The 14,314-nt window shown below is 52.0% G+C and overlaps 1 protein-coding gene across 7 annotated transcripts in view; it reads right to left on the bottom strand.

Annotated features, from left to right (window-relative positions):
- The window catches only part of sox5 (SRY-box transcription factor 5), a 334,975-nt gene that overhangs the window by 74,900 nt on the left and 245,761 nt on the right, over positions 1-14,314 (bottom strand). For all 7 annotated transcript variants that reach the window (XM_086009986.1, XM_086009988.1, XM_086009989.1 and 4 more), the window contains one exon: positions 5,577-5,757. In XM_086009986.1, the coding sequence (XP_085866112.1) occupies positions 5,577-5,757 (181 nt within the window). The remainder of the gene's footprint in view (positions 1-5,576; positions 5,758-14,314) is intronic.

The raw sequence follows: 14,314 nt of genomic DNA, 5'->3' as shown, positions 1-14,314 counted from the left end.
GTGCAACCCCCCGCGGGGGGCCGGCTGCGCTCCGTGAGCACGGCACTTCTTGAGTGCCGGGCTCTTTTGCCGGCTCTCCGATCCCTGGTGGCCCAGCTGGGCCCCGGGTCGCGCTGCGCTAGGCCCCTCCCCTTTAATAAAGGGAGGAAAGCCTGCAGTACCGCGGCGTGACGTGCCACAACGTGTGGCACTGCTACACGTAGCACCGCGATATTCGCTCGCAGCGCCCCAAGAGGGAGGCGGGGCGCTATCAGTGAATTTCGGGCATGGGGGCACTAAAAGTAGCGCCCCGGCGAAGTTAGCGCCCCAAAGGGGGCGCGACCTAATTTTGCCCCCAATCTGTTTTTAGTGATGTTGATTGAGAGATAAATATTGGCCAGGTTACCGGGGATAACTCTCCTGCTCTTCTTCGAAACAGTGCCATGGAATCTTTTACGTCCACCTGAGAGTGTAGACGAGGCCTCGGTTTAACGTCTCACTGAAAGGAGGCACCTTCCTCAGTGCTACACTGCGAGTATCAGCCTGGATTGTGTACTGAAATCTCTGGAGTGGGACTTGAACCCACAACCTACTGACCCAGAGGCAAGAGAGCGACCGACTCAGCCAATAATGGAGGTCCCTGACTTCAAAGCTCCAATAAATGAACGGACGAATATCTCACTCCCTGCTTCTGTGAAACCATAACACAAAATACAGCAAGGAGCAACGATTCCAGTGGGAATCTAATTCTAAAATTAACAGGGAAACAAATTGTTTAAGAATGAACTATTCCCTGTCCCACTCCTATCCCACAAATCTATTGAGCCAATAATAACACGATCAATCAGTGGGTATCTCTCTTGTCTGTGGGTCAGAAGGTTGTGGGTTCAAGTCCCACTCCAGAGACTTGAACCCATAATCCAGGCCGAGACCTCAGTGCAGTACTGAGGGAGTGCTGCACTGTCGGAGGTGCCGTCTTTCAGATGAGACATTAAACCGATGCACCGTCTGCTCTCAGGCGGATGTAAAAGATCCCATGGCACTATTTCGAAGAAGAGCAGGGGAGTTCTCCCCGGTGTCCTGGCCAATATTTATCCCCCAACCAACATCATTAAATACTCAGCAGGTCAGGCAGCATCCGTGGAGAGAGAAACAGAGTTAACGTTTCAGGTCAATGACCTTTCATTAGAACTGGAAAAAGTTAGCGATCTAAGCAAGTACAGAGGCAGGGAAAGGGGGGAGGGGAGGAAAGAACAAAAGGAAAGGACTGTGGTAGAGTGGAAAACAGGAGAGACTAAATGACAAGGGATGATCGGGCAAGGTAATGGGATGAGTAAAGAAATAAAAAATGGATCTGAAGGAGGTATAAATGGCAACTGCAGAATCATTACCAGCACCTGCTGTCCGAGGAAATGAGAGTTGTGATTATGATCTGAAATTGTTGAACTCAATGTTGAGTCCGGAAGGCTGTAAGGTGCTTAATGGAAAGATGAGGTGCTGTTCCTCGAGCTTACACTGAGCTTCAGTGGAACAGAGTAGGAGGCCGAGGTCAAAGTGGAAGTGGTCTGGAGAATTAAAGTGACAGGCGACTGGAAGCTCAGGGTCACCCTTACGGACTGAACGGAGGTGTTCCGCAAAGCAGTCACCCAATCTGCGTTTGGTCTCCCCAATGTAGAGGAGGAGACCGCATCGTGAGCAGCGAATACAGTATACTAGATTGCAAGAAGTACAAGTAAATCGCTGTTTCACCTGGAAGGGGTGTTTGGGGCCCTGGACAGTGGGAAGGGAGGTGGTAAAAGGGCAGGTGCCGTGGGAAGGGAAGGGGGTGTTGGGGGTGATTGAACAGTGGACCAGGGTGTCGCGGAGGGAACTGTCTCTTCAGAATGCTGGAAGGGGAAGGGAAGATGGGTTTGGTGGTGGCATCATGCTAGAAATGGCGGAGGATGATCCATTGAATTTAGAGGCTGGTGGAGTGAAAGGTGAAGACAAGGGGAACTCTATCGTGGCTCTGGGAGGGAGGGGTAACGGGTGAGAGCAGAAGTGCGAAAATTGGGACGGACACGGTCGAGGGCCCTGATAACCAGGGTGGAGGGGAATCCTCGGCTGAGGAAAAAGGAAGCTTTTATTTCTGTTTTTATTTCAGATTTCCGGCATCTGCAATATTTTGCTATCGTATTAAAAACAGATGATCTGGTCATTGTCACGTTGCTGTTTGCGGGAGCTTGCTGTGCGCAAATTGGCTGTTGCATTTCCCTACATTGCAACAGTGACTACGCTTCAAAAAGTTCCTCATTGGCTGTACAGCGCTTTGGGACGCCCTGAGGTTGTGAAAGGCGCTACAGAAATGCAAGTTCTTTCTTTTTTTTATTGTTTCATTCCGTTTCATGCAAAATATCAGAAGCAGCTTAACTAATATTGAAAGCATACATGATGTGTCTAATCTATTCTGTGACCTTCTGTTCCAGAAAATGTGACTCCTCTACAGAATTCAGAGCTTGCAGGAAAAAAATAAATGAGTTACAACTAACAATAATCACCTACATTCTTTCATTTCTCTCATGCATGCCTGTCTGCGAGTTTTTACAGGTACTTGAAACAGTTTGACAAGACAAATAAAAGTAAACAGCAGCTGCAGTGACATCACAAGAAAAGAATTGACCTGAATTTTCTCCCAACGTGTTATTTCATGTCTGCCCTTCATTAAAAGTCACGCCCCAGGAATTTGGTCTAATAATGCTAGTTAATTGTGAGTGGAGACTCCCCTCCCACTTCTCCAGTTTATTGTCAGGTTTACTGGTGCAGTCCAGGGCTGTGACTGCAGTTTCTGTGATCGGAAGCTAAATCTGACAGTGTGGAATCCTGGCAGATGGGGAGGGTAGGACCAGGGGAGGAGGGGAGGGGGAGGGAGAGAGAGAGGGGGGAGGGAGAGAGAGAGGGGGAGGGGAAGAGAGGGGGGAGAGAGGGGGGAGGGGAGGGGAGAGGGGGGAATGGGGTAGGGAGGGAGGGAGGGGTGAGTGGGGTTGTAGGGGAGGGAGTGGGAGAGAGAGGGAGGGAGAGAGTGGGGGAGAGAGGGAGTGGGGGAGAGAGGGAGGGAGAGAGTGAGGGAGGGGGGAGTGAGGGAGGGGGGAAGTGAGGGAGGGGGGAAGTGAGGGAGGGGGGAAGTGAGGGAAGGGGGAAGTGAGGGAAGGGGGAAGTGAGGGAAGGGGGAGTGAGGGAGGAGGGAAGGAGGGAGGAGGGAGGGGGGAGTGGGGTTGTGGGGGAAGGAGGGAGTGGGGGAGGGGGAAGGAGGTGAGTGGGGGAGAGGGAAGGAGGGGAGGGGGAGGGGGAGGGGGGAGTGGGAGGGAGGGGAGTGGGGGAAGGAGGGGAGTGGGGGAGGGGGAAGTAGGGGAGGGGGAAGGAGGGGAGGGGGAAGGAGGGGAGGGGAGTGGGAAGGAGGGGAGTGGGGGAGGGGGAAGGAGGGGAGTGGGGGAGGGGGAAGGAGGTGAGTGGGGGAGGGGGAAGGAGGGGAGTGGGGGAGGGGGAAGGAGGGGAGTGGGGGAGGGGGAAGGAGGGGAGTGGGGGAGGGGGGGAGTGGGAGGGAGGGGAGTGGGGGAGGGGGAGGGGGGAGTGGGAGGGAGGGGAGTGGGGGAGGGGGATGGAGGGGAGTGGGATGGAGGGGAGTGGGATGGAGGGGAGTGGGATGGGGAGGAGGGGAGTGGGGGGAGGAGGGGAGTGGGGGGAGGAGGGGAGTGGGGGGAGGAGGGGAGTGGGGGGAGGAGGGGAGTGGGGGGAGGAGGGTAGGGGGAGGAGGGTGTGGGGGAGGAGGGGGTGGGGAGGAGGTGAGCGTTGGAGGAGGGTGGAAGCAGGGGAGTGGGGTAGTGGATGGAGAGGAGTGAGGGAGGAGGGGAGTGGGAGAGGAGGGGAGAGGGGAGGGGGCGGAGGGGAGGAGGGAGTGGGGGAGGAGGGAAGTGTGAGGGAATGTGAGGGAATGGGGGAGGAGGGAAGTGGGGGAGGGAGTGAGGGAGGAGGGAAGTGAGGGAGGAGGGAAGTGAGGGAGGAGGGAAGTGAGGGAGGAGGGGAGGAGGTATGGGAAGGAGGGGAGTGGGGGAGTGGGGAGGAGGGGAGAGGGGTAGGGGAGGAGTCTAGTGAGGGAGGAGGGGAGTGATGGAGGAGGGGAGGAGGTATGGGAAGGAGGGGAGTGGGGGAGGAGGGGAGTGGGGAGGAGGGGAGAGGGGTAGGGGGAGGAGTCTAGTGAGGGAGGAGTCTAGTGAGGGAGGAGGGGAGTGTGGGAAGGAGGGGAGTGGGGAAGAGGGGAGGGGGTAAGGGGAGGAGTGGAGTGAGGGAGGAGGGGAGGAAGGGAGTGGGAAAGTTGGAGGAGGGAAGGTGGAGGAGGGGAGTGAGGGAGAAGAGGGGAGAGGGGGAGGAGGGAGGAGGGGATTGGGGGAGGAGGGAGGAGGGGAGTGGGGAGTAGGAAGTGGGGAGGAGGGGAGTGGTGGAGGAGGGGGGTGGGGGAGGAGGGGGGTGGTGGAGGAGGGGGCTGGTGGAGGAGGGGGTGGTGGAGGAGGGGGGTGGTGGAGGAGGGGGGTGGTGGAGGAGGGGGGTGGTGGAGGAGGGGGTGGTGGAGGAGGGGGTGGTGGAGGAGGGGGTGGTGGAGGAGGGGGGTGGTGGAGGAGGGGGGTGGTGGAGGAGGGGGTGGTGGAGAGGGGTGGTGGAGAGGGGCTGGTGGAGAGGGGCTGGTGGAGAGGGGCTGGTGGAGGAGGGGGTTGGTGGAGGAGGGGGGTGGTGGAGGAGGGGGGTGGTGGAGGAGGGGGGTGGTGGAGGAGGGGGGTGGTGGAGGAGGGGGGTGGTGGAGGAGGGGGGTGGTGGAGGAGGGGGGTGGTGGAGGAGGAGGGGGTGGTGGAGGAGGGGGGTGGTGGAGGAGGGGGGTGGGGGGAGGAGGGGGGTGGGGGAGGAGGGGGCTGGTGGAGGAGGGGGCTGGTGGAGGAGGGGGCTGGTGGAGGAGGGGGGTGGTGGAGGAGGGGGGTGGTGGAGGAGGGGGGTGGTGGAGGAGGGGGGTGGTGGAGGAGGGGGGTGGTGGAGGAGGGGGTGGGGGAGGAGGGGGTGGGGGAGGAGGGGGGAGGGGAGGAGGAGGGGAGGGGAGGAAGGGAGTGGCGATGGGGAAGAGGGGAGTGAGGCGGAGTAGAGTGGGGGACGAGGGATGGGGAGAGTGGGGGAGGAGGGATGGGGAGGGAAATGGGGGAGAGATTGCAGTATAGGAGGCAGTTATCACTTGTACACTAAACGACGGGGAGGGAGTGGGAGTAGTGGAGGAGGCGAGGAGTAGGGGAGGGGAGGGGGGTAATTTGATGGGGATAGGGAGGGGGAGTGGGTGGGGGGGATTGGGAGAGGGATTGCGGTATGGGAGGCAGTTACCACTCCAACAGTAAACAAGCCACCTCTGTACTGTATGGATCCCTGCTAACGGTGCACAGCGGATCCATTTTTGGAATGCAGAGCATCTAGCTCATAAATCCATTCATCTGGTAAACAGTGTTCTGTGGGGGAAAAGGACACATACACACACACAGATTCAGCATGAAGAGTAAAAGAAGAGGCAGAGGATTGGGCTGGTGCCTTACCTATTGAAGTCATTCGACCAGGAGCGCCGCTTAATGTGGCGGTGATGGCGGGTTTGAGGTGGCCGAGCCCCGTGCTCGCTTTCAGGGAGGGAATCTGCGGGGAGCTTGGCGACACGGGTGATTTTGTGGGGTCGAACGTTTTCGGCTTGGCTGAGAGGTTCAATGGCTGTGTCACCTCGTCCTAAAGACAAAAACAGAGAATAAAACCCCACAGGGTAAGCGAGGCAGGGACAGCCGGAGCTCATCGCAAAGTGTGCAAGTATTTATTAAATGCCGTGGCTCATGGCTCCAAAAAACCAATAAACAAGAGGATTTGGCAGTCTTCTTCATAAATACTCATTCTGCCACGATCAGCGCACATAATGAGAATCAAAGAGGTACATTCAGTTGCAAAAACATGCTTTATAAATTAATCAGGCTGCTGATATCATCCCGTTGATGAAATAATTGCATCAAATTAAGATCGGACGTTCACATGACAGGCCGGCTGAATCAGATAATACTTGCCTCGCAGCTGCGCCCACACACTCCTGGACTGATTAATAAGACGACAATTAGTTCATGCAGGGCGGGGGGCTGCGACTCAAAACAACACTTGTGTTCTTACACAGAGACTGTCCCGCTGCCTTGTGAACTCGGCAAGGAACCTGGGAAGTCGAGCACTTCGTACCATAGGAACATGAAAAAACAGGAGCAGGCCACTCAGCCCCTCGAGCCTCTTCCACCATTCAATGGCTGTTCTGTATCTTAACTCCACTTACCTTACCCGCCTTGGTTCCCTGATGTTTAATACCCTTTGCCGAACAAAAAGTCTGATCAATCTCAGTTTTTGAAATTTTCAATTGAGCAGCTTTTATCGTACGAGGTCCTGAAGAGAAAAGGACACACTTTTCCAACGCCTGGCTTTTCCATCATTTTCTATGGAATATGACTTTAAACTTTAAACCAAACATAAAGTCCTTCCTTTGAGCGTAGAAGCTGCCTTCAGAAAGACATGTGGTGAGGAAGCCCTTGCATGTTCTTGCAGACGGGCGAAAGGTCATTCACGTCAAATTGTTGTTTTTGTGATGAGGGTCATAGAGAGCCTCTAAGGGTCACCTGCGTGTCAGATCAGAAGGCCTTAGGCCTTAAATCATTTCCAATAGTCTCTCGGCATCTAGAGAAAAGAAACAAACAACCATAGCTGGCCCCTGCGGCCTCAGATCCTTAAGATGCTCTAATATAACCCAAGACTTATCCATTCCTAGTAACATTGACATAAGTGAGTGAATCTACAGTAATTGTCAGAATTCTACGCTGTTTGAAAGAGACTATATTTGAAGGGCAAGCCAGCCCTTTGCCTACTGCATAGATTCCACTTTTATTTGTTAGTCATCAGATCTCCTTGCCATGGGACCCATGTAGTGGAAATCTAGGGTTCTCTCCCCCAAAAGCCTGTGGTTTCTGGGACAATTGGAGCTTTCAAGATTGAAATCTATAGATTTTTGTTTGGTAAAGGTATCGAGAGGTTATGGAGCTAGCGCAGGTAAATGAGGTTCAAGGTACAGATCAGCCATGAACTAATTGAATGGAGGAGCAGACTCGAAGAGCTGAGTGGCCTCCCGTTCCTATGACCCTAATATTCTAAGCCTGTAACCTCCTCCATCCCTACAAGCCTCCATGATCTTGGCGCTCCTCCCATTCCATCCGCCTTCAGCTGCCAAGGCCCTAAGCTTTGGAATTCCCTCCCTAAACCTCTCCGCCTCTTTCCTCCTTTAAGACGCCCCTTAAAACCCAGCTCTTTCACCAAGCTTTTGCTCACCTGTCCTAATATCTCCTTACGTGGTCAAATGTTGTTTGATAATCGCCCCTGTGAAGCACCCTGGGGCGTATTTCTACATTAAAAGTGCTATATAAAAAAAAGTTGGTTTTTTTTCTATGATATCCAGAGACATGTTTCAAGAACTTCTAAGACTATTCTATACATATTTCATCTTTCCAGATAAAAATCAATGCAGCACAGCATGTATCTCATCTACTGTCAATCTTCAAATTATATTTTCTCCTCTATTGAAACTGAACTCTGACCTGCGCCCAGCAGGGATGCTCAATGGAATCAATGTGTGGCATCACAGTTCATTCATGCTGACAAATTTTCAAGTTCCTTCAAAAACTACAAAAACAATGAGCTCCACATATCGTTAACTACAAACAGTGCTCCTCACTTATGACTTTAATACAGTTTTACAGAGAAGAAGGGCCCGTCATTAATAAATTAACATAATTTGAAGGGACTATAACAGTTTGATCCCCTTGGGCAATGCGTGTGGTGGAGTAGTCAATCTGATCACGTCACAGTGCCAGACGTCACGGGTCCCCAACCTCGGCCGTGCTGTCAGGGAGAAATCAGCAGGCAGGTCAGCCAGGCGCCCCCTCCAAGCTCATGTTAGTGGCACATTCAACAACAACAACTTGCACTTATATAACGCCTTTCGTGTAGTAAAACGTCCCACGGCTCTTCACAGGAGTATCAATCAGACAGACATCGACGCCGAGTCAAAAGATGAGACAGTAGGACAGGAGCTTGGTCACAAAGGTAGGTTTTAAGGAGCGTCTTAAAAGGAGGAGAGAGAGGTGGAGAGGCGATGAGCTTTGGGAGAGAATTCCGGAGTTTAGGGCCGAGACGAGCGCCAATGGTGAAGTGAAGGACGTGGGGGATGCACAAGAGGCCCGAGTTGGAGGAAGGCAGAGTTCTCAGAGGGTTGTAGGGCTGGAGGAGGTTACAAAGATAGGGAGGGGCGAGGAGGCCATGGAGGGATTTGAATACAAGGGTGAGTATTTTAAAACTGAGGCGTTGGTGGACCGGGAAACAATGTAGGTCAGCGAGCACAGGGGTGATGGATGAACGGGACTTGGTGCGAGTTAGGATACGGGCAGCAGAGGTTTGGGTGACAGCATCGGCAGAGGACTTGGAACAAGTTGCCCGTCTGCCCTCTTGGCTCAGGAATAACAGTTGTGTGGGAGGGGTGTGCGTGACAGATAATGACATAAAACATTTTAATTAAAAAAATGACCATCCCCAGTCCTCAGGAGAATCCCTTGTCCCCTCACGCCTGGAACCAAAGCTTGCATACAGCTCAGGCTGATGGAATAAAAGATGGAATAAAAATCAATTCTCTCTGGAGGGTCCAAAATCAGATGTGGTCTGAACACGATATCTAGTGTATATATATTTACAGCAAAAAAAAAGTTCATTGGTCAGTCTTGTCAGCCAGTGGTTCAGTGATACCACACTTGCCTCTGAGTCAGAAGGTTATGGGTTCAAGTCTCACTCCAGAGAACACACACAATCTAAGCCGATACGTCAGTTCAGTACTGTGGGAGTGCTGCATTTTTGGAGGTGCTGTCTTTTGGATGAGATGTTAAACTGAGGCCCAGTCTGCCCTCTCGGGTGGACATAAAAGATCCCATGCTGTTATTTGGAAAAGAGCTGGGGAGTTCTCCCCGGTGTCCTGGCCAATATTCATCCCTCAACCAACATCACTAAAACTGATTAAAAGGTCATAATTACATTGTTGTTTGTGGGATCTTGCTCTGTGTAAATTGGCTGCTGCGTTTCCCTGTATTATAACAGTATATACATGCAAGTCTTCACCTCTATTGCTCAACACAAATTTGCAATCTCATTCAGAGGGACCACTGGTGTGGGGAAAAGGAAATTCCAAAACAGTGCATCAGAGGGCAGTTTTAAAATAAAGAAAGACCTGCATTTCTATAGCGCCTTCACGACCTCAGGACGACCTAAAGCGCTGTACAGCCAATGAAGTACTTTTGAAGTGCAGTCACTGTTGTAATGTAGGAAACGTGGCAGCCAATCTGCGCACAGCAAGCTCCCACAAACAGCAATGTGATGGTGAGCAGTGTCAGGCGATGAGGTTCAGATGCAGCTCACAGGGAGCTTTACTGGACACTTTGCCTTGACCTCTGCTGCACTTGATCTGAGTCTTTGAGACCGACAGTAGGGGAACAACAGGTAGAAAAATATTTAATTTTCCCAGTAACAGCATTCCTCACACAAAAAATAAATAAATACTAAAAGATAACAATGGAAGAGCACTTAGATAACTACCGGCACATCCGTTGGGGGTCAAATGTTGCGATATACAAAGTACAATAAATATTTTAATAGGAGAATAGTTCTAGACTGAAGATTGTTGCTGGAGCCGGTAAATCAGTGTGGCCTTGCTGGAAAGGTGGTGTCCACATATTTTGACAACAGTCAAAAGTACAAAGTCAGTTTTCAGTCACGTTGTTAAGCAGAGCTATAGAATGAACATCTTATCTGATTTGACCCATTGACACTGCCTACTACTGTTCATCGTCAATAGAGCAACAGCAGCTCAGAATACCATAGCCAATCCATGGTCTACTAAGTAAGCTACACTCACAAGCTGCTCAATGCCCACCAACGTGAAAAGGCTGGGTGAGTTAATGACAGAAATGAGGTGAAAAATATACGGATAAGAAATAAATCCTAAATTTTGTGCTGTTGGTATGCAGCTGGGCTTCAAACATCTGGGGAGGGGGCACGGCCTGTTCCTCTGGTCGCTATGTGTTGGTGGCATCGTAAACGGAGCGGGAAGATTTCCCATGATGCTATCTCTAACAAAACGATGGGAGTAATTTTATCGTAACCTGCCCAGTGGGGGGTGATGGGATCGAATCAGCCACCCATTTGACACTCTGTCCCATTCTAGGTTCCAAGAAGGCAAATGGTATGTTGGCCTTCGTAGCGAGAGGACTCGAGTACAGGAACAAGGATGTCTTGCTGCAGTTGTACAGGGCCTTGGTGAGACCACACCTTGAGTATTGTGTGCAGTTTTGGTCGCCTTATCTGAGGAAGGATGTTCTTGCCATGGAAGGAGTGCAGCGAAGATTCACCAGGCTGATACCTGGGATGGCAGGAATGACGTATGAGGAGAGATTGGGTCGATTGGGCTTATACTCGCTGGAGTTTAGAAGAATGAGAGGGAATCTCATTGAAACTTATAAAATTCTAACAGGACTGGACAGACTAGATGCAGGAAGGATGTTCCCGATGGCAGGGGAGTCCAGAAACAGGGGGTCACAGTCTAAAGATAAGGGTTAAGCCATTTAGGACAGAGATGAGGAGGAATTTCTTCACCCAGAGAGTGGTGAACCTGTGGAATTCTCTACCACAGAAGGCAGTTGAGGCCAATTCATTAAATATATTCAAGAAGGAGTTAGATATATTTCTTAAGGCTAAAGGGATCAAGGGATATGGGGAAAAAGCAGGGACAGGGTACTGAATTTGGATGATCAGCCATGATCAAATTGAATGGCGGAGCAGGCTCGAGGGGCCGAATGGCCTACTCCTGCTCCTATCTTCTATGTTTCCGTTGTCTTTTATGGAAAGTAAAATCGTGTGGGGTGTAAGTCGGGCGGCCATTCCGATTCCGTCAGTTCACTGCCGGACGGGTTAGGATAAGTTTACCCCCGATAAATGTGTTCGAAAAGATGAATTAATGATTTCACTAGAAATAATGATCAGAGGAAGTCCTCCACTGACATATAATTACCAGAGTTAATCTTCTCCCAAGATGCTTTTACCTCCGAGAACAGACAACAGGCTAAAGCTATTCAAAGCTAAATAATGATACTAATATTCCTTTTTAATGTAACACAGCTTTCTTTTAAAGAGTTCCGATTTTTTATTTTTTCGATAAATAGCAAATCCCAAACTGCTTGACCTTTCCTGGACTCTTCAAAGAAAAAAGAACTGACATTTACATAGTGCCTTTCACGTCTTCAGAATAACCCACTATAGTGCAGTCACCCCCTTTTCCTCCCCCTTTTCCCAGCCCCTAAACCTGCTTTCCATTTCCTGCTTTTTTCCAGTTCTGACGAAAGGTCATCGACCTGAAACGTTAACTCTGTTTCTCTCTCCACGGATGCTGCCCTGGCCTGCTGAGTTTTTCCAGCATTTTCTGTTGTTATTTATAGTGCAGTCACTGTTGTTTCGTAGGCAAACAAGGCAGCCAATTTACGCACAGCAAGGTCCCACAAACAGCAAATGAGCTGAATGGCCCACTGATCAGTTTTGCTGCTGTTGGTTGAGGAGTGATGTTAGCCAGGGGAACACCTACTCTCCTTCGAATAGTGCCATGGGATCTTGCTCATTCACCTGAACAGGCAGAGGGAGCCTCAGTTTAATGTTTCTTCAGAAAGACAGATAAGTAAAGCAAGTAATGAAATTCATGCTTACGTTGACAGCAAAAGCAAGCAGCTTCCACCTTTAGAAGTTTTCCCATTGACGTCATTCCTCTCACCCTCCCACCCCACAGATTTTGAATAAGATTTCTCCCTATAGCTTGCCAAACCTCGGGAGATTTCAAAGGTGAGCGAGAGCGGCTGGAGATTGCCAAACCTCGGGAGATTTCAAAGGTGAGCGAGAGCGGCTGGAGATCGCCAAACCTCGGGAGATTGCAAAGGTGAGCGAGAGCGGCTGGAGATCGCCAAACCTCGGGAGATTTCAAAGGTGAGCGAGAGCGGCTGGAGATCGCCAAACCTTGGGAGATTGCAAAGGTGAGCGAGAGCAAGTGGAGAGTACCAAGCCTCGGGGGATTTCAAAGGTGAGCGAGAGTGACTGGAGAGCGCCAAACCTCGGGGGATTTCACAGGTGAGCGAGAGTGACTGGAGAGCGCCAAACCTCGGGGGATTTCACAGATGAGCGAGAGTGACTGGAGAGCGCCAAACCTCGGGAGATTTCACAGGTGAGCGAGAGCGAGTGGAGAGCGCCAAACCTCGGGGGATTTCACAGGTGAGCGAGAGTGACTGGAGAGCACCAAACCTCGGGAGATTGCAAAGGTGAGCGACAGTGACTGGAGAGCGCCAAACCTCGGGAGATTTCACAGGTGAGCGAGAGTGACTGGAGAGCGCCAAACCTCGGGAGATTTAAAGGTGAGCGAGAGCGGCTGGAGAGCGCCAAAGCTCGGGAGATTGCAAAGGTGAGCGAGAGCGGCTGGAGATCGCCAAACCTCGGGAGATTGCAAAGGTGAGCGAGAGCGAGTGGAGAGCACCAAACCTCTGGGGATTTCAAAGGTGAGCGAGAGTGACTGGAGAGCGCCAAACCTCGGGAGATTGCAAAGGTGAGCGAGAGCGGCTGGAGATCGCCAAACCTCGGGAGATTGCAAAGGTGAGCGAGAGCGGCTGGAGAGCACCAAACCTCGGGAGATTGCAAAGGTGAGCGAGAGCGAGTGGAGAGCACCAAACCTCGGTGGATTTCACAGGTGAGCGAGAGTGACTGGAGAGCGCCAAACCTCGGGAGATTGCAAAGGTGAGCGAGAGTTACTGGAGAGCGCCAAACCTCGGGGGATTTCACAGGTGAGCGAGAGTGGCTGGAGAGCGCCAAACCTCGGGAGATTTCACAGGTGAGCGAGAGTGACTGGAGAGCGCCAAACCTCGGGGGATTTCAAAGGTGAGTGAGAGAGTCTGGAGAGCGCCAAACCTCGGGGGATTTCACAGGTGAGCGAGAGTGACTGGAGATCGCCAAACCGCGGGAGATTTAAAGGTGAGCGAGAGCGGCTGGAGAGCGCCAAACCGCGGGAGATTTCACAGGTGAGCGAGAGCGAGTGGAGACCGCCAAACCTTGGGGGATTTCACAGGTGAGCGAGAGTGACTGGAGAGCGCCAAACCTCGGGAGATTGCAAAGGTGAGCGAGAGTGACTGGAGAGCGCCAAACCTCGGGAGATTGCAAAGGTGAGCGAGAGCGGCTGGAAAGCGCCAAACCTCGTGAGATTGCAAAGGTGAGCGAGAGTGACTGGAGAGCGCCAAACCGCGGGAGATTTCAAAGGTGAGCGAGAGCGAGTGGAGAGTGCCAAACCTCGGGGGATTTCACAGGTGAGCGAGAGTGACTGGAGAGCGCCAAACCTCGGGGGATTTCACAGGTGAGCGAGAGTGGCTGGAGAGCGCCAAACCGCGGGAGATTTAAAGGTGAGCGAGAGCGGCTGGAGAGCGCCAAACCTCGGGAGATTTCAAAAGTGGGCGAGAGCGGCTGGAGAGCGCCAAACCTCGGGAGATTGCAAAGGTGAGCGAGAGCGGCTAGAGAGCACCAAACCTCGGGAGATTTCAAAGGTGAGCGAGAGCGGCTGGAGAGCGCCAAACCTCGGGAGATTTAAAGGTGAGCGAGAGCGGCTGGAGAGCGCCAAACCTCGGGAGATTTCAAAAGTGGGCGAGAGCGGCTGGAGAGCACCAAACCTCGGGAGATTGCAAAGGTGAGCGAGAGCGGCTGGAGAGCACCAAACCGCGGGAGATTTAAAGGTGAGCGAGAGCGGCTGGAGAGCACCAAACCTCGGGAGATTGCAAAGGTGAGCGAGAGCGGCTGGAGAGCACCAAACCGCGGGAGATTTAAAGGTGAGCGGGGGCTACAACGGACCAGTGATTGTAAAGAAGTAAAAAGTAATCGAAGTGTGACATCACCAGAAAGCAGGTAAGTGATTGGTTGGTGAGTATTTCTCTCTTTCTCGCTTTATTCCAAACTTTTTGTGGTTTATAGTTTCTAAGGTCTCTGTTTGTAGCGGGGAGTGCTAGTAAACAAGGGCCCTTGAGTATATCATTTAATTGTAGTGTAATTAGTGGTATTGATTTGATTTAATTTAATTTGAATTAATTGAAGAGCAATTCATGGCAGGACAGCTCAGCCACGTGGCATGCTCTTGCTGCACCATGTGGGAAATCAG

Source organism: Somniosus microcephalus, chromosome 17 (genome assembly GCF_052327205.1).
Source record: "Somniosus microcephalus isolate GS21.2 chromosome 17, FLI_Smic_1.0, whole genome shotgun sequence".
NCBI lineage: Eukaryota > Metazoa > Chordata > Chondrichthyes > Squaliformes > Somniosidae > Somniosus > Somniosus microcephalus.
The sequence above is the reverse complement of the archived record's forward strand: the minus strand, read 5'-3'. Positions and strand labels throughout refer to the sequence as shown.